Source organism: Camponotus vicinus, unplaced genomic scaffold, assembly GCF_025532165.1.
Source record: "Camponotus vicinus isolate PSW18456_S1 unplaced genomic scaffold, iyCamVici1.0 SCAF_6, whole genome shotgun sequence".
Taxonomy (NCBI): Eukaryota; Metazoa; Arthropoda; class Insecta; order Hymenoptera; family Formicidae; genus Camponotus; species Camponotus vicinus.
The window spans coordinates 18,798,985-18,822,438 of record NW_028141978.1 but is presented as its reverse complement, the minus strand read 5'-3'; the positions used below and the strand labels follow the sequence as shown (position 1 = coordinate 18,822,438).

The following is a 23,454-nucleotide window of genomic DNA, read 5'->3' as shown; positions in this document are numbered from 1 at the left end:
GGAAAATCAGAAATAATTAATATATTATTGATATGATGCGCGCTGCAGAACATACATATATGGCAGATCATTTTATTGAATGTAATACATGTACTTCAATTTTTACGAATAAATAAAAAAATATAAATACATATAAATAATAAAAATGATTAAATAAAATGAGTAATATACTTACTAAAACAAAAAATTGTCTACAATATTATAAATAACAAAATAAATATTTAAGAAATATTTAAAAAAAACTGCTAGGAAAATTGAATAAAATAAATAATACATTTTATTAAGTTTTCAAATGATTTATTGAGTATTTATTCATTATGAAATAATATTAATTTTGTCATTTTTTTCTTATTTGTTTTAAGAATATATATAAATTCATGATGAAATATATCAATCTTAATGTACCATTAATCCATGAGCTGCATTTTCAGAAATAAGATTGTTTTGTTTCAAATGCGAGATCAGATCCTGTAATGTTGAAACTTTTTTAAGCAATCTTCTATTCTTATCTTGCAATATCTTTATTTTCTTTGTTTGCTCATTGGTTTTTTTTTGTATCAATTGTAAATTCCGTAAAGTTCTTCGAGGTGTAGAAAAATGTTCTGGTGTAAGATCTCCTATTCTCGCAGGACGCCATATTTTATTAGAAATGTTGGGAATTTGTGTATCTTTTAATCGTCTATAAAATAATTTATAAATATATCACATACTTCTTTGCGCAAACATATCTCATTAGATTTCAAAAGTAATAGAACATACCGCTTTGATGGTGTTTCTAATAAAGATAAATTATATTCTGTGCTGGTGTTCTTAGTGGATGGCGTTCTTGGTAAATTACATTCTTCGTTACATGGAATAGTTAGTTCACTAAAATAATTTATGCAATAAATGTATTATTAGATAAATAATAGTAACATGTGAATTATTTCTAAAACAAATTGCAAAAGCATACCATGAAGAAGATACAATTTCATGTGCGCAATCTTGATTCTCTTTCAATGTAGAATCCACACTGTGTTGAATACAAATTTGGCTGGAACTGTTTAATAACAAGTACAATTTTATTATAATATAATTTTTGCATATATTATATTCAATTTTTTAAATCTTACTTGTTATTTGTTAAATTATCTTCTTGGTTCCATGGGAATATTGATGGTATCGCTGATGGTTTTAACAATTTTATATCATAATCTCTCTTTGATATAAAACTATCTATTGTAAAATGTTCAGAACATATACGAGCTGTTTTAGATACAGGTTGTTGTAATTTGCATGCTATTTCCCAAGCTGTTCGAATGTTTGTTGCTTTTGGAAATCTGAGAACATAAATTTATATTCATTGCACATCTGTTATAATTTATAATGTATTGTTTCATTAATATGCATACTTACGCATGAAACGATATTTCATTATTTTTATCATATTGTCTTTTACAAATATAACATTACATTACCATGGTAAAAGAGAGCACAAGTAACAATATTCATAAGATCAATATGAAAATGAATTTTAGGTTATTTTTGCTAACCCCGCTCTTCTGCGCTTCTTCTCCTCTAGGAGAACACACGGAGTGGGGGTGCCACAGTTGAGACAGAATATATACATCTCTCTGTCGATCCTCCTCGCGAGCACTTGCCCATTGTTGGTATATAAGCAAGGCCCCTCCATTAGTATAAGCTCTATGTTGTTACTAAACCTGATTAACGTTGCCGTGTAAACGTACTCATGGACGTAAAGTAAGGCAGAGAAAAACGTGTATATATACAGGGTGTTGAAAAAAAAGGGTCACCATATGTGTCAGTGTCCGCCATATTAGTATTCCACCAATATTACGCATGCGCGACCGCCATATTACATGGTTTTCGGGGACACATTTTATGTACAAAATCAATGGGAGTTAGCGATCTAGTTATTGTATAGATATCTGTGATCAAATTACGCCTCACAGATCCTGTTAAATTTCTGCTATCAATTTGCCGTCAGTTATATCTGCTGGCTTTACTCGGTTTCTGTCGATAATTTGACATCAAATTTCATTGCGCAGATCCTGCTGGGTTTCTGCCGACAATCTGTTGTCAAATTGCGTCGCACAGATCCTGTTCAATTTCTGCCATCAATCTGCCGTCAGTTATATCAGCAGGCTCTACTCGATATCTGCCGAGAATTTGATATCAAATTTTATTGCGCAGATCCTGCTCGGTTTCTGCAACCAATCTGATATCAAACTGTGTTGCACAGATCTTACTCGATTGCTGCCACCAATCTGCTATGATAATTTCAAACAAATCCTGTTCAGTTTCTGCTATCAAATTATGTCAGCAGGTTTTGTAACATTTCTGCTGAAAATTTCTCGATCCTCGGGTCCGCTTATCTTTCCGAGCTGTCTAGCACGATTGTGAAGTCTGACAGAGAAAGCGAGACCACGAATAGAGTGCGAGCGAGTTGACCTATCATCAAAGAGTTCCGAAGTCTTTAGTAATCGGTTTTCTCGCTTTCTCTATCCATTCGCAACTCACGAGAATGCAAACATCTTATAAATTAAAACCTAAAACTTTTATTTTGTATTTTATCGATTTGAAAATAATTTTAATGAATTAATGAGATTTTTACGATTAAAATGACTCCAAACACGATATAAATCGGACAATTTTTAATTAGTCTGGTAATAAAAATTTGGATTATACAGGGTGACCCATTTTAACTTAGGCAGCCAAATAACTCGAAAAATAAGCAAGATAGAGAAAAATGTTTTAGACAAAAGTTGTATGGTTTCGAGGGGGCCATAAGATGGTATCATTGGTTTGACCTTGAAGAGTCATTTGAAGGTCACGTGAAGGTCACTTCAATTTTTTTAAATGGAACATCCTATATATTTTTGTACATTCTTGTAGCTCATCTCGAGAGCTTTCCAAAACACTATAATTAAGTACATTTTCGTTAAGTACTTTTTGAGTTATGAGGCTTGAAATAATTTCTTAATTTTACATAAACCGTAAAATATCTTGTAAAATATTCATTTTTCGATTACCTTACCTTAATAGTTTTATGTACAAAATAATGAGAGGAATCAATTGGTGTAAAGAAAACACATAGTTGTTTCGAAGAAAAAATATGTAATTTGCAATTAACAATTCCATATTTTTTCTTAAAAACAACTATGTGTTTTCTTTACACCAATTGATTCCTCTCATTATTTTGTACATAAAAGTATTAAGGTAAGATAATCGAAAAATGAATATTTTACAAGATATTTTACGGTTTATGTAAAATTAAGAAATTATTTCAAGCATCATAACTCAAAAAGTACTTAACGGAAAGGTACTTAATTATAGTGTTTTGGAAAGCTCTCGAAATAAGCTACAAGAATGTACAAAAATATGTAGGGTATTCCATTTAAAAAAATTGAAGTGACCTTCACGTGACCTTCAAATGACTCTTCAAGGTCAAACCAATGATACCATCTTATGGCCCCCTCGAAACCATACAACTTTTGTCTAAAACATTTTTCTCTATCTTGCTTATTTTTCGAGTTATTTGGCTGCCTAAGTTAAAATGGGTCACCCTGTATATTTAACTACATTTATCCGACATATGTCGTGTTTGATGTCATTTTAATTGCAAAATGCTCATTATTCCATTAAAATTACTTTCAAACGAATAAAATGCATTTTATTTTCTATTCTGATAAGATGACATACTCGTGACATACTATAGAGAAAGGGTGTGTCGCGTAAGAGACTTCGGAACTCTTTTGACGATACGTCATCTCGCTTGCTCTTACTCGTTCTCGCTCTCGCTTTTAATAATATCGAAAACTTTTTTTTCGTTATGTATAATAATTTATAACTTTAAATATCCATAAAATAAAAACTAAAACTTTTATATTTTATTTGATCTTTTTGAAAGTAATTAAAATAAATTAATGAAATTTTTGCGTTTAAAATGACATCAAACATGATATAATTCGGATAATTGTTCCTTATTGTTAGATAAATAAAAAAATTGTATCTAATTGAAAATTATTCCAATGAGAAATGTTGAGTTTATAATGTGATTAATTTTTAGTTTTTAGCAAGAATCTCGTTAACTCTAAAATTATGTTCAATAACAAACTAGTAGAAATATAAAAAAAATTAGTTTCAATATATTTAATGTTATATTTATTTTTAAAAGAGTTATATATGTTGCGTATCAAATTTGTAGTGTTCACGTGACATCTCCTGGAAATGGTCTATAATTGTCTTTCTTCTAAGATCGTTTTAGTAAATAAAATTCAATTTATTGAATTTTATATAATTTATCTTTTCTGTTTTCTAACGAGAATAATATTCACGAGAAAATATCCTACACACGTATATTACACAAACTTATTTCATTAATAGCTCTCATTAATAGCATCTCATTAATATTGATATTTATAATATATACTTGAATGTGGAAAAGAAATCGCGCAGCTAACAAAGTATATTTTAATTACGTTTATATGCGGGATGTTATTTCTGAGCTATAAATTGTGGATGTAGCACGGACATGAACCAAAACCGACTGTTTTATCGGCACCTAAAAGTGGATGTGGCCATGTAGTTCCAGGCGGCGTAAAATGGATGCACGCGTCGCTAGTGTACGATGTAGAAAAAGCGTCCCATGAAAAATGGCAGCGTGGCCCCTCTCAGGCTTCTCTCTGGTTAAAGTAAAGAGGAATAGTGATAAAATAAATCCTTGCGTGTAAACGAACATCACTTTTAGGGAGTTATAACTACGATTGTTACTAAACCAAATTAACGTTGCCGTGTAAACGTACTCCATGACAACGACAGACATAAGCGCTTATGTCTCGTTCTCTGTCATCAGCCTAATGCTTGATCCACGATCTTGCTTTAACTGACGGAGTCGTAAGAAACTAACCAATCGTATTCAATTATTCTTCTCACATTCAACTATGATTGGTTAATTTCTTACGACTCCGTCATTTAAAGCAAGGTTGTGGACTAAGCATAACCGAGGAAATTTTACTCGGATGGCCGTTCCGAAACTCTTTTAAGCGGGAACGTCCCGTTTGACCACGTTGCGATTGACCACAGCCAATTATATCGATCTGTGCCTAGGGTAACCAGCAACGATTGACCAATCAGAGAGTCCTATTTTGAATTGGCCAATTGGCGACGTGATCAATCAGATGCCACCCCTTTTAAGTCTTTCCGATTGGTTCAAATCGGCCATCGAGTAAAATTTCCCTCAGTTACTTACGTTTTGGAACGTAACCTTGATCTAATTATATACGTCATTGATAAAAACGGACTATGAATACGGCCTATAAATACCAGCTTAACAATAAGATATCAATTTTTGTAGTGGCATCTCACGGTGAATAGTAATTTTATGACGTTTTCAAATTGTCGGGTTCAAGGCCATGGCACACAAAAAAACGTAAGCTGTGAAACGTAGTCAGTAAGCAAATTGACCGATCATGATTGAGCAATAATGCGTCGTCTACAATGAGATTTTAAGGAGACTTAAGGCGTAAGATTTAAGAAATTGACCAATCACAGTCAAGTATTAAGAGAATACTCGACTGTGATTGGTCAATTTCTTAAATCTTACGCCTTAAGTCTCCTTAAAATCTCATTGTAGACGACGCATAAGGCAGCCATATTAAAACGTAAGAAAACGTAAGAATTCCGATTGGTCGATTTCCTTACTGACTACGTTTTACTGCTTACGTATTTTTGTGTGCCAGGGCCCTCAATCTCTCCGGAATACTAGACGTCATTGACCAATCACAATTATTCTTCTAAAGAATGTATGATTACATTCTTCAGAAGAATGGCTATGATTGGTCAATGATGTCTAGTAAACTACCCTCAGAACGATTGAACCCGACCATTGGAAAACGCTATTAAATAGACAATGGCTGCGTTCAGCAGGAAAAGCTGCTTTGCAACTGTTGTAAAATTCGTGAATCTGATTGGTGTATGCTCTTAGATCCAGTCAAAATTAAGAGCATACACCAATCAGGCTCACGAATTTTACACAGTTGCAAAGCAGCTTTTTCTGCTGAACGCAGCCAATGGCCGCATTCAGCGGACTCAACAGTTGGGCAACATTACTAGATTTCCCGATGTAATTCGACGCTGATTGGTCAGATCTGAAAGTAGAAACCAATCATGTTCGATTGTTACTTAGCAGTTGAGTCCGCTGAATACGGCCAAAGAGAAAGCTGAAAAAAACCTCGAAGCCAATCAGTCTACTGATAGCTGAGTACGTAACAAGCGGATATAGCAGGCGCGACGATCGCTAGCCTATCCGCAAAGAAGGACACAGTGTGACGTAAACGACGATCCAAACAAGTATCAGCTGTGCCGTAGTCATTGTTCTCTGTGGTTTGCATTGAATTTTGATTAAGAGCGAATTCCTTTTCCTCGGGACACGGTTCCGTCAAGTTAAACGGCGGCTGATGATAGCGATTAATGGCAGCTGACGATTGATTCATCCACATCACGAAGATACGCGAAGAGGAAAGGTTGAACCACATTTTCAGAGATACGACAAGTGGTGAGAGGGGAAAAAAAGGGAAAAAGCTAAGGTCAAGATTTTTTCCCCTGTCGTGTTTAACGCCAACCGTGGCCCTGTGTGTGCCCTCGATCCCCGGCTCCCCCCCGCCGTAGTCCTAGCCGTTAAGTCATCGACAGTTATCCCGGGGGACAATAATCGTGTGAAAAACGGGGCGATACGCGCATAAGCCTGGCCTCGAGCAGCGAGTCGGACGACGGTGGACTCGCTCCGCCACCGCGCAAAAGGTCCCGTAGTTCTCTATCGACTACTCTACGACCAGCGGACGAGCAGCATTCCTCCAGTCCGGACATGGATAACTATCGGTAATATTTTTTTTTCTTTCTAAGTTGTGCTTGTATTTGTACAATTTCTCATAATTGCACTTTTTCTTTTTTTGCATAACACATAACTTTCACATCTCTAGTGATTTTAAAACTTAAAAATTACAAGATAGAAATATTTTATTAGAATATAATATATGCTGATGCTATTGAATTAATATGGTATTATCATATTATGAATAACATTTCAGTGTACATGACAGCGTAATGCAACAGCAGACGTCAAACGGTGGTGTATCTTCCGGGCTACAACAAAATGGATCTAAGGCAGACTCTGGTGGACTTCATGCCAATGGCAATTTGTTACCAGAATCAGATAGCGATATTAACGGTGTGAATGGAGAAATAAATCAGAGTTTGGGACCTCCAAAAATAATGGACAAAACTAATCAAGACATTGTGAGACTTATCGGACAACATTTAAAAACAGTTGGTTTAGAGTATGTAATACTGTTTATTTTCTCAATATTTTATGAGTTGTGTTGGTTTTATTAATTTAATAACAAAGAAACAATATATTATTAACTTATATTAATATATTATTAAAACAAATATATAAGTTTACTTATTTTTACCATAACAAGATACAATGTACATGTAAATTATTAATTATATCACAATAGTCATTCTATTTCATTTCCAGCTCAAATTTTATAATTAATAGTAATGTCATTTTTTTCATATTATTTATTGCTTAATGAAAAAATTGTCATTAATCATAATTATGTTAAGTATAAGAACATATTCATATGTTGGAAAAAAGCTAAGAATTTAATAGAACTTTGAAATATAAGTAGTATAGTATCTGTTTCAGTTATATTTATTTTATGACAATGGACAAATGCAAATGGCATTGAAATATTCCAACACTGAAGATAATTTAAGTATAAGTTATAAAATTATAATTATATTTCTTCAAATTATTTTAATAATAATAAGAAGAAATTATGATATTAATTATATAATTATGTATTTTATAGATAATTATATATTTTAGACTATATATTGGCAACAGAGAGAGAGAGAGAGAGAGTTGCATTATTAAATTATTTTTAATATTTATGATCTATAAATTTATTAATAAATTTATTAATTCTTAAAAAGTTTTGTTATGAATTTTTAACTAGATCATATATCAGAGAAATGTAATTTATAATCAACAATAAATAACGAGAAAAATATATTATTTTTAGTCGTACAGCAGATCTACTTATGCAAGAATCAGGCTGTCGACTAGATCATCCTGCTGCAGCAAAGTTTAGACAACATGTTATGGATGGCGATTGGAACAAAGCAGACAATGATCTTAATGAATTGAAGTCCTTTTTAAAGAGTGCACACCAGAGTTTAGTGGTAAATCTTAACAATATAATGACCACGATAATGCAAGATGCTTTTAAATTCAGTCAATTTGATTTATATATTTTACTAATTGTTTTAATGACAGAAAAAGTATATAAATATAGATTCATAAATATATTCTTTTGGGAGTTAGATATTGAAAATTATAAATAAGGAAGAAAAGATTTCAATATACAAACAATTCAATATGTAAAAATTATTTAATAGTGCTCAAATTATTTAATAGTGTTAATAATGCTTTAATAAATAAATATCAATGAAAAGTACTATACTGCAAAAACTTGGGAAATTTATTTAATTATTAGTATCACTGTTTTTTTTTATATTTTTCTTTATAGCTTAGCTTTAAGGGAATTGTAAATTATTATTAAAAAATAAATAAATAAAAAAATAAAGAGAAGAAAAAAGCATAATTTTACAGATCTATAATAACAATAAAGACAACATTTGTGAAGTTTTTTATTAATATAATTATTAAAATATTATGCACATTTTAATTAGTATTGACTTCTTATTTATAGGAGATGAAATTCTTATTGCTAGAACAAAAGTATTTAGAATATTTAGAAGAAGGTATGGTATTTGATGCGTTACATGTATTACGCAATGAGCTTACACCTTTGGGCCACAATACTGGTCGTGTTCATCAGTTATCTTTATTTATGATGTGCAGTGGACGAGATGAATTACAGGTATTTTATATATTTGCTTTAAATAATAAACATATGGTTACATACAGCATTATAAATCTATATTTGTTTTATATTAAATATAGTTACTACTATAAATATGTATTATAATAGTTATTACTATTATTAACAAGTATAGTTCCTACGACAATTAAAGCTTTCTTATTTTTGAAATATCTTTAAAACTAACTTACAACTGAAAATTTGATCACTAGCAAATGGACACTTGTTAACAGACACGTGCAGGCTGGGATGGCAAAGGGCCAGTCTCCAGGGCTGCGCTTATGGACAGACTACAAAAATATCTGCCACCTTCCATTATGTTACCACCACGAAGACTTCATTCTTTACTTTGTCAAGCTGTGGAAATGCAAAGTCAACTCTGCACATATCATATAACACACACACAGGTATATTTGAATCATATTAGAATTTAAATTATCAATTTAAAATAAGTGCTACTAAATATATGTTTTCACTATATTATTTCTATACTTTTAATGCTCACTTTCTTCCATTATTTTTCTTATAATTTTATTTTTTTATAATATCATATTGCTGTTTTGATGTAAAAAAAAGTACTAAGACTACGTTTCAAAATTCATTGGCAGCATATTGTCATTCTTAGTGTTCATTGAATGTTAGACAAGGATGATATAAGGACAATATGTTGGCAATACTACAGTGAATTACGGAATGTAGCCTAAGATATCTCTAATAGGTTTGGTGCAATATTGGCATATCTATCTCTCAAAATAAGATATAACTATTTATAGAATTATTCATAATATCAAGGTAATAATGAAATTAATACATATAATATTAAATAAAAATGATAAATTTAATTATTTTTGAAATTACATTTTCACTTAAAAATAGCATTTAAATTTACAGTATCTACAAATTTTATCATTTAATTTTAAAAAAATTAATAAAAATAAAGTCTTAATTATTACTGGTGAATAAATTTTCAAAATATTTAAAAGACAAATATATACATATGTACATACATACACACACGTACGTGTGCGTGAGTGCGTGCGTGCGTGTGTGTGCGCGCGCGCGCGCGCGTATGTATACATATATACAGGGTGTCCCGAAACTAACGCTTGATATTTTAAAGCCAGATTCTCTGGCCAATTTAAAAACGATTTTTCCTCAGCGAAAATGTCGAGGGAGATCATTATTTTTTGCATATTCCCAATTTTTGTCATCATGTATCTTTCTAACTAAGCCTTAAATTAAAATTCTATTAAAGTAAACTCTACCTAAAGTTAACTAAAGAATATGACTTTATTAATATTTTATTCCCATAAGCCTTATTTTGCGAAAAACCCTTTATTTTCAATCGTTTATAACTCGAAAACTATTAGTGCCGCGACATTTTCGCTGAGGAAAAATCGTTTTTAAATTGGCCAGAGAATCTGCTTTTAAAATATTAAGCGTTAGTTTCGGGACACCCTGTATATATATATATATATGTTTATGATAATATGTGTAATGTATATAATCCACTTTTCTTATTCTCAAAAACAAAAAAGAAAGAAAAAGAAAAAATAAAATTGTAAAAAATACAAAAAAGAAATTTTATTATTTTTTGTAAGAATAATACAATAGTTCATATAAATTTTTAAAATTTGTTTCAAAAGAATTTAAAAATTAGTCTTCTCAATGTTCGAAAACATATATTCATTATATTCATTGAAGTTTTCTTCAATTTAATTTTATATGAAATTTACTTAAATAAAATTTTTTATATATTTGTTTTTGTATTTTTGTTTACTGAGCATTATGTATTACAACTAATACTTATTAAACATGCACACATTTAAGCTCAAGATTAAATAAATAGTTGTAATATCTATTCTGTAATATCTATAAATTGTAATATCTATAAAAGTAGTTATCAAGAAGTAAAATATAAAAGTAATTATTGAGAATAATATGTGATACAAAAATATTCCAAATCATAAATCAGAAATAGAATATAAATGTTTTACAATACATACATATTATGTTTGCTCTGTTATTTGAAATAATAATTACATAATCAGACACTCAAGAAATTAGTTTTTTTATTAAATAAAAATAAAGATTTTTATTATACATATTATTAAATTTATGATAAATGAAGATTGATATGAATTACCATAGTTTTTTGTAAGAAAATTTTGTTGTTTTCTTTAAAAAGAAAGAAAGACAGAAAGGCATTTCAAACACACACACAGACACGTGTGTGTGTGTGCGTGCGTGCGTGCGTGCGTGCGTGCGTGCGTGCGTGCGTGCGTGTGTGCGCGCGTGTGTGTGTGCGCGCGCGCGCGTGTGTGTGTGTGCGCGCGCGCGCGTATGATTTATATATATTTATATATATAAAAATATTTTACAGAAATTATAATGAAATCGTATTTAAATCACAATAATATGAAATCTTAAATAATGCAAAATCTGCCTTAATTAACTTTTCATTAAAATTTTAATAAAACTTAAGAAAAATATTTAAAAAATTGATCCTATTTAACAAGTTTCTATAAACTATATTTCTTTAAACTATATTTATTCAGCTTATAAAAAAGATTGCAGACTATTGTAGAATAATTTTATTAAAAAATTGCAATATTCCAAATCTGTTGCTACACCATTATTATATGATTGCGATAACGTTAAAGATGTCTTTTATAAAAAATTACAATAAAATATTATGATAATGTATATAATATATATAAGTATTTTTTTATTTTAAGAAAGAACTGAACAGATCGGTTAAAAAATGAATAAATTTAAATAAGTTTGAGATCGATATTGCGCTAAACTCTTTTAGCTTTTTAAAATTAATAATTAATTTATGTGAATTAAAGTAAAAATTTATTTTGGGAAATTTTTATTTTCATAAATTTTTGTCTACAATCTTTTTAAAAATTTAGTTCTATATGATAATGTGTATTTACGATTTTAAGATTAAATTATATTTTACAGAACTCTTTAGAAATCTTTACTTTAACTCACACAAATAGATTATTGATTTCATATTTTAAAAACTAAAAAAGTTTTGTACAAAATCAAATTCATGAATCTCGAAATGTATGTAGATTTATTAATTTTTAAATTGATTCTTCCTTCTTAACACACATTTCTTAAAGTGTACATACGGTTTACATAATTACAAATATTACACATATTACTTTATATACACACTTATACATATGTAAAAACATAGTGTGTATATATATATTGTGTGTGTGTATATATATATATATACACACAATATATATATACACACTATGTTTTTACATATGTATAAGTGTGTATATAAAGTAATATGTGTAATATTTGTAATTATGTAAACCGTATGTACACTTTAAGAAATGTGTGTTAAGAAGGAAGAATCAATAAAGTGTCTTCTTAAAGTGTACATACGGTTTACATAATTACAAATATTACACATATTACTTTATATACACACTTATACATATGTAAAAACATAGTGTGTATATATATATTGTGTGTGTGTATATATATATATACACACACACACACACACAGGGTGTCCCATTTTAATCGATCGCCCCGAATAACTTTTTTAATTTTGATTGTAGAAAAAAATATTTCAGACAAAAGTTATATGGTTTCAAGGGGGACATGAGACGGTGCCATTAGTTTGACCTTGAAGAGTCAGCTGAGTCACGTGAAGGTCACCTCCAACTTTTTAAATGGGACCCTATATGCTTTTGCATATTCTTATAGCTCTTATAGCTTATGTGTTTTCTTTACACCAATTGATTCCTCTCATTATTTTGTACATAAAAGTATTAAGATAAGATAATCAAAAAATGAATATTTTACAAGATATTTTACAGTTTATATAAAATTAAGAAATTATTTCAAGCCCCATAACTCGGAAAGTACTTAATGAAAACTAACTTAATTATAGTGTTTTGGAAAGCTCTCGAGATGAGCTAAGAATATGCAAAAGCATATAGGGTGTCCCATTTAAAAAGTTGGAGGTGACCTTCACGTGACTTTCAGCTGACTCTTCAAGGTCAAACTAATGGCATCGTCTCATGTCCCCCTTGAAACCATATAACTTTTGTCTGAAACGTTTTTTTCTACAATCAAAATTAAAAAAGTTATTCGGGGTGATCGATTAAAATGGGACACCCTGTATATATATACAGGGTGTTCTAAATATGTCAAAAATTTAAGGAGATATTCCTCACACCTGAAGGATGAAAAAATGTTATATGGACATAGGTGCGGAAATGCTTATTTCAGGAGTTGTGTTGAAAATACTGTTAGCTGTATTACTTACACAAGGAAAAATTTAGGATTAATTATTGTAGACGACAATCGTTTAATTAGGCTTATTTACATTTGGTCTTAATGTGACCTTGAGTATGTTACAATCAATGTTGAAAATGTTCACCATTTTCCTGAATACAAGCAGTGACACATCGACGCATCGATTCACGGACACGTTCAAAAATGTCACCAGTGCGTGATATTCAAGATCTTCGTGACCGTATCATTGCAGGTTGCGAGACAATCCGCCATGCATTTTTGAACGTGTCCGTGAATCGATGCGTCGACGTGTCACTGCTTGTATTCAGGAAAATGGTGAACATTTTCAACATTTATTGTAACATACTCAAGGTCACATTAAAACCAAATGTAAATAAGCCTAATTAAACGATTGTCGTCTACAATAATTAATCCTAAATTTTTCCTTGTGTAAGTAATACAGCTAACAGTATTTTCAACATAACTCCCGAAATAAGCATTTCTGCACCTATGTCCATACATAACATTTTTTCATCCTTCAGGTGTGAGGAATCTCCTTAAATTTTTGACATACCTTTTTAGAACACCCTATATGTATATATACAGGGTGACCCATTTTAACTTAGGCAGCCAAATAACTCGAAAAATAAGCAAGATAGAGAAAAATGTTTTAGACAAAAGTTGTATGGTTTCGAGGGGGCCATAAGATGGTATCATTGGTTTGACCTTGAAGAGTCATTTGAAGGTCACGTGAAGGTCACTTCAATTTTTTTAAATGGAATACCCTATATATTTTTGTACATTCTTGTAGCTTATTTCGAGAGCTTTCCAAAACACTATAATTAAGTACCTTTCCGTTAAGTACTTTTTGAGTTATAATGCTTGAAATAATTTCTTAATTTTACATAAACCGTAAAATATCTTGTAAAATATTCATTTTTCGATTATCTTACCTTAATACTTTTACGTACAAAATAATGAGAGGAATCAACTGGTGTAAAGAAAACACATAGTTGTTTTGAAGAAAAAATATATAATTTGCAATTAACAATTCCATATTTTTTCTTAAAAACAACTATGTGTTTTCTTTACACCAATTGATTCCTCTCATTATTTTGTACATAAAAGTATTAAGATAAGATAATCGAAAAATGAATATTTTACAAGATATTTTACGGTTTATGTAAAATTAAGAAATTATTTCAAGCCTCATAACTCAAAAAGTACTTAACGAAAAGGTACTTAATTATAGTGTTTTGGAAAGCTCTCGAAATAAGCTACAAGAATATGCAATGACAAATAGTAGGTTCCATTTAAGAAATTGAAGGTGACCTTCATGTGACCTTCAAATAACTCTTCAAGGTCAAACCAATGATACCATCTTATGGCCCCCTCGAAACCATAAAACTTTTGTCTGAAACATTTTTCTCTAAAATGCTTTGTTTCCGAAATAATTGCGTGCGTTAATTAAAATGGCTCACCCTGTATATATATATATACTTAGTGTTGGAAATTAAACAGATAGAAATAGTTATTATACTTTCAATCTTACTAGCTGCTCCTTATAAGCTTATATAGTGGTTTTTATGACTACAATAAATATCAAATAAAAAGCGCATAATAGGTCACAGCGAAAAGCAAACTGATTATTGAATATTATTTTTCGTAATATTGTTGTTGGAATATTGTTTCTTATTACAATTATATATGTTTCTAAAATGTCTCTATAATATGTTACTTTCAAGATCATTACTGCAATATAATTGAATTGTTCCATGCTGTATGAGAGATTTCACGAAAAAAAGTGAACAGAATTCAACACTATAAAATTCAGCACTATAACTTATTATAATATCTACAAAGTAAAGGCAAGGCTGAAGTGAGTAGAGTTGAGAAGCAATATGTTATTTTGTAACGCCGTTACTATTACAGTAATTTTTTTCGATCCAATAATTAATTCAATATTACAAATTTAGAAATTTTGTTTGCAACAGAAAAAGTACATTACACCTTTCGATAACAAATATTGAATTTAACATTTTTATCATTACTTTTTCGAAATTACTGGATATAATTTTCATGCAAAGAAATATATTAATCAAGAAATGTTATATAAAAACTGCTGACAAAACTTTTTTTAATATCTTTTCTCTTTATTTTATAAGAAAGTTTAGTTAGTGTCAGTGACTAATTAGGAATTTCAGATTATTAAAATTTTTATCAAAATTATTAATATCGTTTTCACTATCAAAATTATGTAATTTTTGTTATACTTAAATATAAAATATTTATAAATAAAAATTTTAAGTATTTAATTTAATCCTGTATTAACATTTATATTAAAAAATGTAATAAAAATTGTACCAGTTATTTGAGTAACGGTAATAGTAATGCCAGTTACTTTAAAAATTGATAAGAAATAATGATAATCAGTAATGATAATATTTTTATGAAGTAACTTTCCAATCCTGAAAGTAAGTTACTTTAATATCACTTTTAAAAATTGTCATTTATAAATAAATATACATTCAATATACATTGAATATTATTCCTTAAATGTTAATTTTTGAAGACAATAAAAAAAAAATTTTTTTGTTCCAGTGAATTTTATATAAATGAATTTTGTAGAATAACACAACCTAAACTTTTTATGGGATTAATTGATGCAGTAACAAAATTTAATACAATTATAAAAATTGTGTTGTATACATTATTAGAGGGAGAGGGAGAGAGAGAGAGAGAGTGAGAGTGAGAGTGAGAGAGTGAGAGTGAGTGTGTGCGTGTGTGTTAAAATCTGTATTATTCTACATCTATCACCTATCTGTATAATTTCTCTTTTAAAGCCAACGAGTCTAGAAAATGTCTCTCTGCTTGTGGATCACAGTTGTGGCAAGGAGCAATTTCCGTGCCATACTATACAGATATTGAATGACCATTGCGATGAAGTTTGGTATTGCAAATTCTCTCCTGACGGTCTTAAACTTGCCACAGGCTCTAAAGATATGACTGTAATTATATGGGATGTGGATCCTGTAAGTACACACATATATATATATATACACACACACACACACACATACATACAGTGATTCACTGTGAAACTGATCAAGTGCTTCAAGAATTTCGTGAAATTTTTTTAAAACATTTTAAAAATATGATTTATATTTTGATGATATACAAATTGTAACAAATTTGTTTTTTATATTCCTATTTTTTCTTTCTCTTTTTCTTATATTAATTTATATTTCTAGCTATCATATATCAAGAACATTAAATATTTTTCTGAAATTTTTAAACATTTAAAACATTTGATCAATTTTATATAATTTTAATAACTATTTTTAATACTATAAATAGATTGTTAATAATGCATAGAGTCTAACATTTCTTTATCATAGATTTTTCACCTAACTTTAATCAATTCTTTTCTTAAAAAAATATTAAAATATTTGTAGTTCTAACTAAATGTGTGATTAAGGGGATCCTGTAATCGTTTGTATTACCGACAAAATTATGATTTTCGTATTTCTAGTCTTTCGTCGCACTAATTTGACAGAATTGAAAATATTTATCCACGATTGCAATACATACATCAATAATCCTAGCAAACTTCGACTTCATATAAAAAATGAGAAATAATTATGAAATTACAGTTTTCCTTATCCATTTTTATCTCAATATGGCATCTCGAATTGTAGACGAGCTGTCAACTCATCATAATATGTACTTAATATAAAAACTATATAGTTTGTATGAACGTAAAAACAAGTTTGCTTGGGTCGAATTATATGAAAAAACATTGTTGAACCTTCGAAATCGAAATTAGAAGTTTAATATAAAAGTATAGTTTGTAGAGCGATTCGTGTGTATGTATGTGTGCGTGTAGGTAAAATAGAGTGGAAAAAAGCAGTGCATCTTCTTTATAAATAACGTGATGGAAAGAGATACGGGATGAGATTTAGATGAGTGCGCTGTTTCGTGTAAGAGTTCGCCGTTCAGTACAGGATCCCCTTAAGAACAAAATTTTTTGAAAATTTATATTTTTTAGAAAAAATAGATAAAATCATATTTTTTGTAAGATATAATAAGTTTTATTTCATTTGATAAAGTCAATTTATAAAATTTAGTTATAAAAAATCTGCAGTATTGAACATTGAAAAGTTATAATAAATAATAATTTTTTGAAATTTCTGAAAAAACTTAGTTCAAAGTTGGCAAAAAGATTCAATACAAATAAAAATTCAGTAGAAATTAGTAGGAAAAAAGTGTGGTTAGTGATTAGCATCCTGTATAATTTTATTTTTGAGAAATATAGGTAATAAACTTTTGTTTAAATGTGATATAGGAAACATTAAAAGTAACGCATAGAAAAACACTCGAAGGCCATACATATGGTGTAGCACTAATTGCTTGGAGTCCTGATAGCAGCCATTTAATTGCTTGCGGTCCAGAAGATTGTCCCGAATTGTGGCTTTGGAATGTTGACACGCCCGATTGTGAATTACGTGTGAGATTGACTCAAAATACAGATGATTCATTGACAGCTTGCGCCTGGCATCGTGATTCGAATAAATTTGTAGCAGGAGGTCTTCGTGGTCAATTTTATCAATGCGTATGTGTCAACTTTTATAAATTAATACTATAATTACACAGTTTAAAACTTAACTCTTTGGCTGCATCACATAAAATTACTTTTTAAAAATTCTCAACAAGTAAAATGAAAACATTATAATTATAGAATATTCCTCAAATTTTGTCACATTAATTAGTATAAAATAATGATATAAATGAACACTGAATTGTCTCAATTTACTATTTATTTAAAATTTTACTTGTTTCTATTATGAGGAAAGAAGAAAAGAGAGAGATAGAAAGAGAAAGTAAGATATTTCTTATCGCTAGAGATAAATATACAATTATCACTAGAGATAAATATAAAAGATTTGCAGCCAAAGGAAGTTGATAGACAAGATCTTATTTTTTTAAAAAAGATTCATTAACTCAAACTTATATCGAATATTTTTAATGTACTTTAATAAAAAAAAATTTTAGGATATGGATGGCAATGTTTCCGATTCATGGGAAGGAGTAAGAGTAAAATGTTTATGGTGTCGCAGTGATGGAAAGACTGTTCTGGCCGCTGATACACATCATAGAATTCGGGGATATAATTTCGACGATTTATGCGATTTCACAATGTATGGTTTAGTAATATAATATCATTAAATAAAACTTTTAACAAAATCGTTTTATACCATTATAGGTTGCAAGAAGATCATCCTGTCATGTCATTTAGTGTAAACAAAGCGGATCGACTTGCGTTACTGAATGTGGCAAATCAAGGTGTGCATCTTTGGGACTTACAAGATAGATGTCTTGTAAGGCGTTTTCAAGGAGTCACTCAAGGACATTTTACTATTCATAGCTGTTTCGGTGGAACTAATCAAGATTTTATTGCATCTGGTAGTGAAGGTTTGTCATGTGCAAAAATACAATTGTTATGTATAAATCATTATATATATATCAGTAATTATTTAGAAAAAAAGCAAATTTGTATAATGATTAATTTCTTATTTCTATGTTAACACAGACACTAAAGTATACATCTGGCATATCAAAAGAGAATTGCCTATAGCAACACTCACAGGACATTCTAGAACAGTTAATTGTGTCTCATGGAATCCTGTTTACCATCAAATGATGGCTTCTGTATCAGATGATTTTACAGTAAGGATATGGGGTCCAAGATCATCTTCTCTAGATGGAGCTGAAAATGATAAGACTGGTAAGTCTTTAAAAAATTTTCTAAGAGAGAGGAATAAAATTATTTATAATATATAAGTTATTGTAATATGTCATATTAGTTTAATTTTCTTTTATAATTTTCTTTTTATACATTTATTTCAGTATCGCTAGAAACTAACTCTTCAAATACAAGTGGATGGCATGAAATGATATCGTAGCAAACTACAGAATGTTCCCATGACCTCATGGTGTTCAAAAGACTGTCATATTGACACTTGACTATCATACTGTTCTGTTGATTGTCATATTGACATTTTACTGCCTTCTGCAGTTGCCCTCCATACCTCTTATCATTCTTACCTACCATCTTTTAAATAGAGGTAACAGGAGAGATGTATATGTTAGCAACAACTGCTAAACCGTCTGCAACTATTAAAACTGAAATCATCGAGTGTAATTTTCACCTTTGTGCATATATACTTTCTTTTTAATAATATCTTTATGTATTTTGTATGCATATGGTATCCATTGTGTTATCTCAATTAAAATATTGAGTAATTTAAGCATCAGAGTTAATAATCGAAAATATGATGCAGCATAATAAAGTAGTTATATGGCAGAATAGAAAATGAAGAAAATTCCGTCTTAGGATTGATGTGTAAGGATAAAACTATAAACAAGAACATGGAATGCATCTATATGATGTTGGGACAGTATCGTAGAAACATTATGTTTTGACAGGAATTTTGTCAAATTTGACTATAATTGTATCAATAAATATTGTAAATAACAATTTTGAATCTAGAGTTTTATTCTAAGTCATTCATTAATTAATGACATAAATGCTATCTTTAATATGTTAAGTTTTTTGTAATTTTTACGACAAGATAACTTAAATTTTCAAATATGTGTCATCTCTTAGAAGATCATTGAATTTCATATATTAGGCAACACAAAAAAAAAACATTTGATGGAAAAACAATTTTGTTATGTTTATTTCAGTATGCACACACACCAAGCAACAGAGCTTAAAGTGAAATATGTAAATGTGTAAAATTGCTTAAGCATTTATAAAATAATTATTATTTATCAATTTATATTTAGAATCATAATCACAAGAATTGTGCAAGAAAGGTAATTCATAATTTATGTATCATTAGTTTTTAGAACTTTCTAATGAAGTGTTATAATATGAATCAGAACTGGCTGTTTTTATGTAAAACAGCAAATTATTTATGTATAATGAAATAATTTGAATGATAAATATACATATAGAGATAATATTAGAAAATTATGAATGTTGCACTGGTATTATTAATTGCCATGTATCAAAAGATGTAATGTGCTATCTTTTTCATCATTTATTCCAAAATATATGCATAGTGTGGTAACACTGGTAGTGCAATGATATAATATTTAATAAAGTTTATAAATTGTTTTTTCCACTATCATTGTTGTAGATTTGTTTGTGAAAATAATTTATAAGAATTATATGAAAAAGGACGGGCTTATATCATGAAAAAAATAAAAGAATTTTTGTTTTAATTTGATAATATAATTGACTTTATTCAAGTTATAATAAATATATACTTGGAATGTAATTAATGGAACAAGTAGAATTTGGACAAAAATTCAATTTACAATATTTTATTATCTGAAATAAATAAGAACGAGAAATCTGAAAAGAGAGAGAGAGAGAGAGATTTAGAATATACATGACGTAAGCAATTTGCGCGCAAATTACCAGCAAATTAACGGCAAATTCTATCAAAACATGGTAGCAAATTGGCATCAACTATGTCTGCAATAAGCTCGTGTTTTGCTGGTAAACCTTGCTGACAAAACCTAACAATAAATTGATGGTAAAATAATCCGAGCAAAGCTTGCTAATATGCTTGATGTCAAATTGTTGGCAAAAATCAACCAAGATCTGCGCAGGCAAGTTTGATGATAAATTGCGAGTAAATTGTGAGCAAATCTTGACATTCCGAAGTCATTTAAATTTGACGGATATTTAATTTCCAGTTTCTACTTTTTTTTTAAATAATAGATTATTTATATGTAGAAAAAATTTTAGTTTATTTTATAAATATAATATTGTATATTTTATAAATATATAATATATAAGTTATGTTAAAATTTTTGTTTCTGCCCTGGCGAAAATAAATATCGGAGCGTAAGTCGAATATAAAGAAAGAGTAACAGAAGTGTAAACGAAGCTTCTAGGAGGCGTAAATTGAAACAACGAAACGTAAACGAAGTGTTAACGCTTCATTTACGTTTCGTTGTTTGAATTTATGTCTCTTAGAAGCTTTGTTTACACTTCTGTTACTCTTTCCTTACATTCGACTTACGCTCCGATATTTATTTTCGCCAGGGTGATAGATAAATATCTTGGAAAGTTAAAAAAATATGTAAAATTTGGTCAATTAGATATTTGTGTGTGTGTATCTTTCAAATTAGATCTCTACCCATACAGCACACAAAGATTGCATACACATTGCAGCAATCTTTCACCGCAATATTGCAACGTTGCAAATTCACTGCAAAATGTTGCTGCACCATTGTGGTGGGATTGCGGCAACGTTAAAATGTCCGCTTTTAGGAATATTGCAATGTAAGATTGTAGCAATGTTACGGTGCAACGTACCCAGCCAGCACACAATATTCCTGTATATTCTATAGCTCTTCCTAAGCGAATATTTTAAAATGAATATTCTAATTGTATATTCCATAGCTCTTTCTATACAAATATTCTTAAATGAATATTTTAATATTGATATAGGAATATGAATCTTCTCTATAATTTAATGTCGAATATTCGTAATTAAATAATATTATGTACGTTTTATAGAATATTCTTCGAATTTGACTCTTTTCAAATATTCAAGAGTTTTGTATAATAGAATATTCGAAAAATGATTATCGCGTTACTGCCTACAGAGCGCATACTCATGTCGCGCAGTCGCGCCACGTTTCGTCAGTAAACAACAAGTTTCTTAACCTAAAAATTTTAACAATAAATATCCCGATTTGCGGAACAGATAGGTGACGATTTTCTACGCTAGATTTTTATAAAAGTACGTCAAATTTATCGATATTTGGAGGTAAGCAGTAATATTTTAAATAATTACCATTTGATGTAAATGATCGTAATAGATGTGTGTTATATAAATAAGTAAAATGATGAATATATAATAGCCAATTATTGGCGATCGTTTGGTATAGCAACCAATGTGTACATTCTGGTACACATTGGTTGCTATATCAAACGATCGCCAAAAATCGCCTAATGTAATTATAAGTATACACATATTTAATCATTTAAATTCTGTTTATAGCCAACTTTTTGATAACAATGCCAAAGACAAAGCGTAAAATTAATAGTTATTTTTATCGAACTATAAGAAAGGAAGTTTTAATTCTATATTACATCAGCATTTAAATAATGATAATGATAATACCGATGCTTCTAGTTCAAATACGAACAATGTTGAATGTTTAAAACACATCAATATTGATGATACATCTAACACATATCATATTAATGATGATCAGGATACTTCCTCAGATTCAATTTCTACATGTATACTTGACGATGAATCAAATATATCTCAATTACAATGTTACAATAGATAATAACCTTAATCCTATTCAGATTACTAATATAAATATTTTAGATGATTTAAAAAATTGGGCAGTAAAACATAATATTAAACATGAAGCTCTAAAAGATCTCTTGCAAATTTTATCTCGTATAGAGAGCAAAGAATTTTTAAATTGCCCAAAAGATCCTAGATCTTTTCTACAAACTCCTAGATCTACAATGATTATAATTACCTGTTTTTTTTATTTTAGAAATCTGTTTTAAAAACATGTTATTTTATTTTGTCTTTCAATTATTATAATTACTATTCTTTTCAATAATTATTACTAATAATATTGTGAAAAATATTACATATAAATATATAATATTTTATATATATATGTTGTTTTCCATTTATTAATCACATTTTTCTTTCAGGCCGGGTCTACAATAGATAATTTAAGCCCTAAGCCGTAAGAAATTGACCAATCGCAGTCAAGTATGAGGAAAATATTCGACTGTGATTAATCAATTTCTTAAGGCTTAAAGCTTAAATCACCTATTGTGGACCTGGGCTCAAGTACAGCTGGAATGTCGCCTTACAGAAATTTAATACTAGCAGTAGTATATTTTTCCGTAGGAACGATATACGCAATAATATTTCTAGCAGAAAATCAAATCGTGTATAGAATATTCTATGTATATGTATAGGAATAATCTTGAAGAATGTTATTAGAATATTTAAGATAGTGTACTTTTAAAAACATAAGAATATTTCCAGAATATCTATCTTCTTAAAAAGAACTTCTACGAATATTCAAATCTTCCTAGCGGAAGATCGGAGGATATTCTATGAACTAATATGTGCTGGCTGGGTATTTGTAATATTAAAACGTGTTT

The 23,454-nt window shown here is 29.3% G+C and overlaps 2 protein-coding genes and 1 long non-coding RNA gene across 3 annotated transcripts; 2 read left to right on the top strand and 1 right to left on the bottom strand.

Annotated features, from left to right (window-relative positions):
* Positions 1-290: 290 nt before the first annotated feature.
* On the bottom strand, positions 291-1,672 carry LOC145973796 (uncharacterized). The gene is made up of 5 exons (XM_083103368.1): positions 1,533-1,672; positions 1,113-1,319; positions 953-1,039; positions 760-867; positions 291-679 (listed from the first exon to the last, which is right to left on the bottom strand). Exons 1-5 carry the CDS (start codon positions 1,670-1,672, stop codon positions 397-399), a joined length of 825 nt encoding a protein of 274 aa, XP_082959494.1. The 3' UTR covers positions 291-396.
* A 4,637-nt stretch (positions 1,673-6,309) lies between these two features.
* LOC145972915 (WD repeat-containing protein 26) lies at positions 6,310-20,416 on the top strand. The gene is made up of 11 exons (XM_083101960.1): positions 6,310-6,879; positions 7,089-7,337; positions 8,091-8,250; positions 8,781-8,951; positions 9,185-9,358; positions 16,067-16,255; positions 17,569-17,835; positions 18,276-18,421; positions 18,487-18,695; positions 18,814-19,008; positions 19,131-20,416. Exons 1-11 carry the CDS (start codon positions 6,866-6,868, stop codon positions 19,184-19,186), a joined length of 1,830 nt encoding a protein of 609 aa, XP_082958086.1. The 5' UTR covers positions 6,310-6,865; the 3' UTR covers positions 19,187-20,416.
* A 1,289-nt stretch (positions 20,417-21,705) lies between these two features.
* LOC145973400 (uncharacterized) lies at positions 21,706-22,953 on the top strand. Its single transcript, XR_014439429.1, has 2 exons — positions 21,706-22,075; positions 22,310-22,953. It is a non-coding gene; the product is annotated as an uncharacterized LOC145973400 (long non-coding RNA).
* The last annotated feature ends 501 nt before the right edge of the window (positions 22,954-23,454 follow it).

What these genes read in the sequence shown, in the direction of transcription:
- LOC145973796 (XM_083103368.1), bottom strand. Translation starts at nt 1,672, where the DNA reads ATGGAGGGGCCTTGCTTATATACCAACAATGGGCAAGTGCTCGCGAGG. An exon ending in AAGAAGCGCAGAAGAGCGGG is followed by an intron (nt 1,320 to 1,532) that starts GTTAGCAAAAAT and finishes TTATGTTCTCAG; the next exon opens with ATTTCCAAAAGCAACAAACA. An exon ending in GATAATTTAACAAATAACAA is followed by an intron (nt 1,040 to 1,112) that starts GTAAGATTTAAA and finishes GTTATTAAACAG; the next exon opens with TTCCAGCCAAATTTGTATTC.
- LOC145972915 (XM_083101960.1), top strand. An exon ending in GTGCACACCAGAGTTTAGTG is followed by an intron (nt 8,251 to 8,780) that starts GTAAATCTTAAC and finishes TCTTATTTATAG; the next exon opens with GAGATGAAATTCTTATTGCT. An exon ending in TATTGCATCTGGTAGTGAAG is followed by an intron (nt 18,696 to 18,813) that starts GTTTGTCATGTG and finishes ATGTTAACACAG; the next exon opens with ACACTAAAGTATACATCTGG.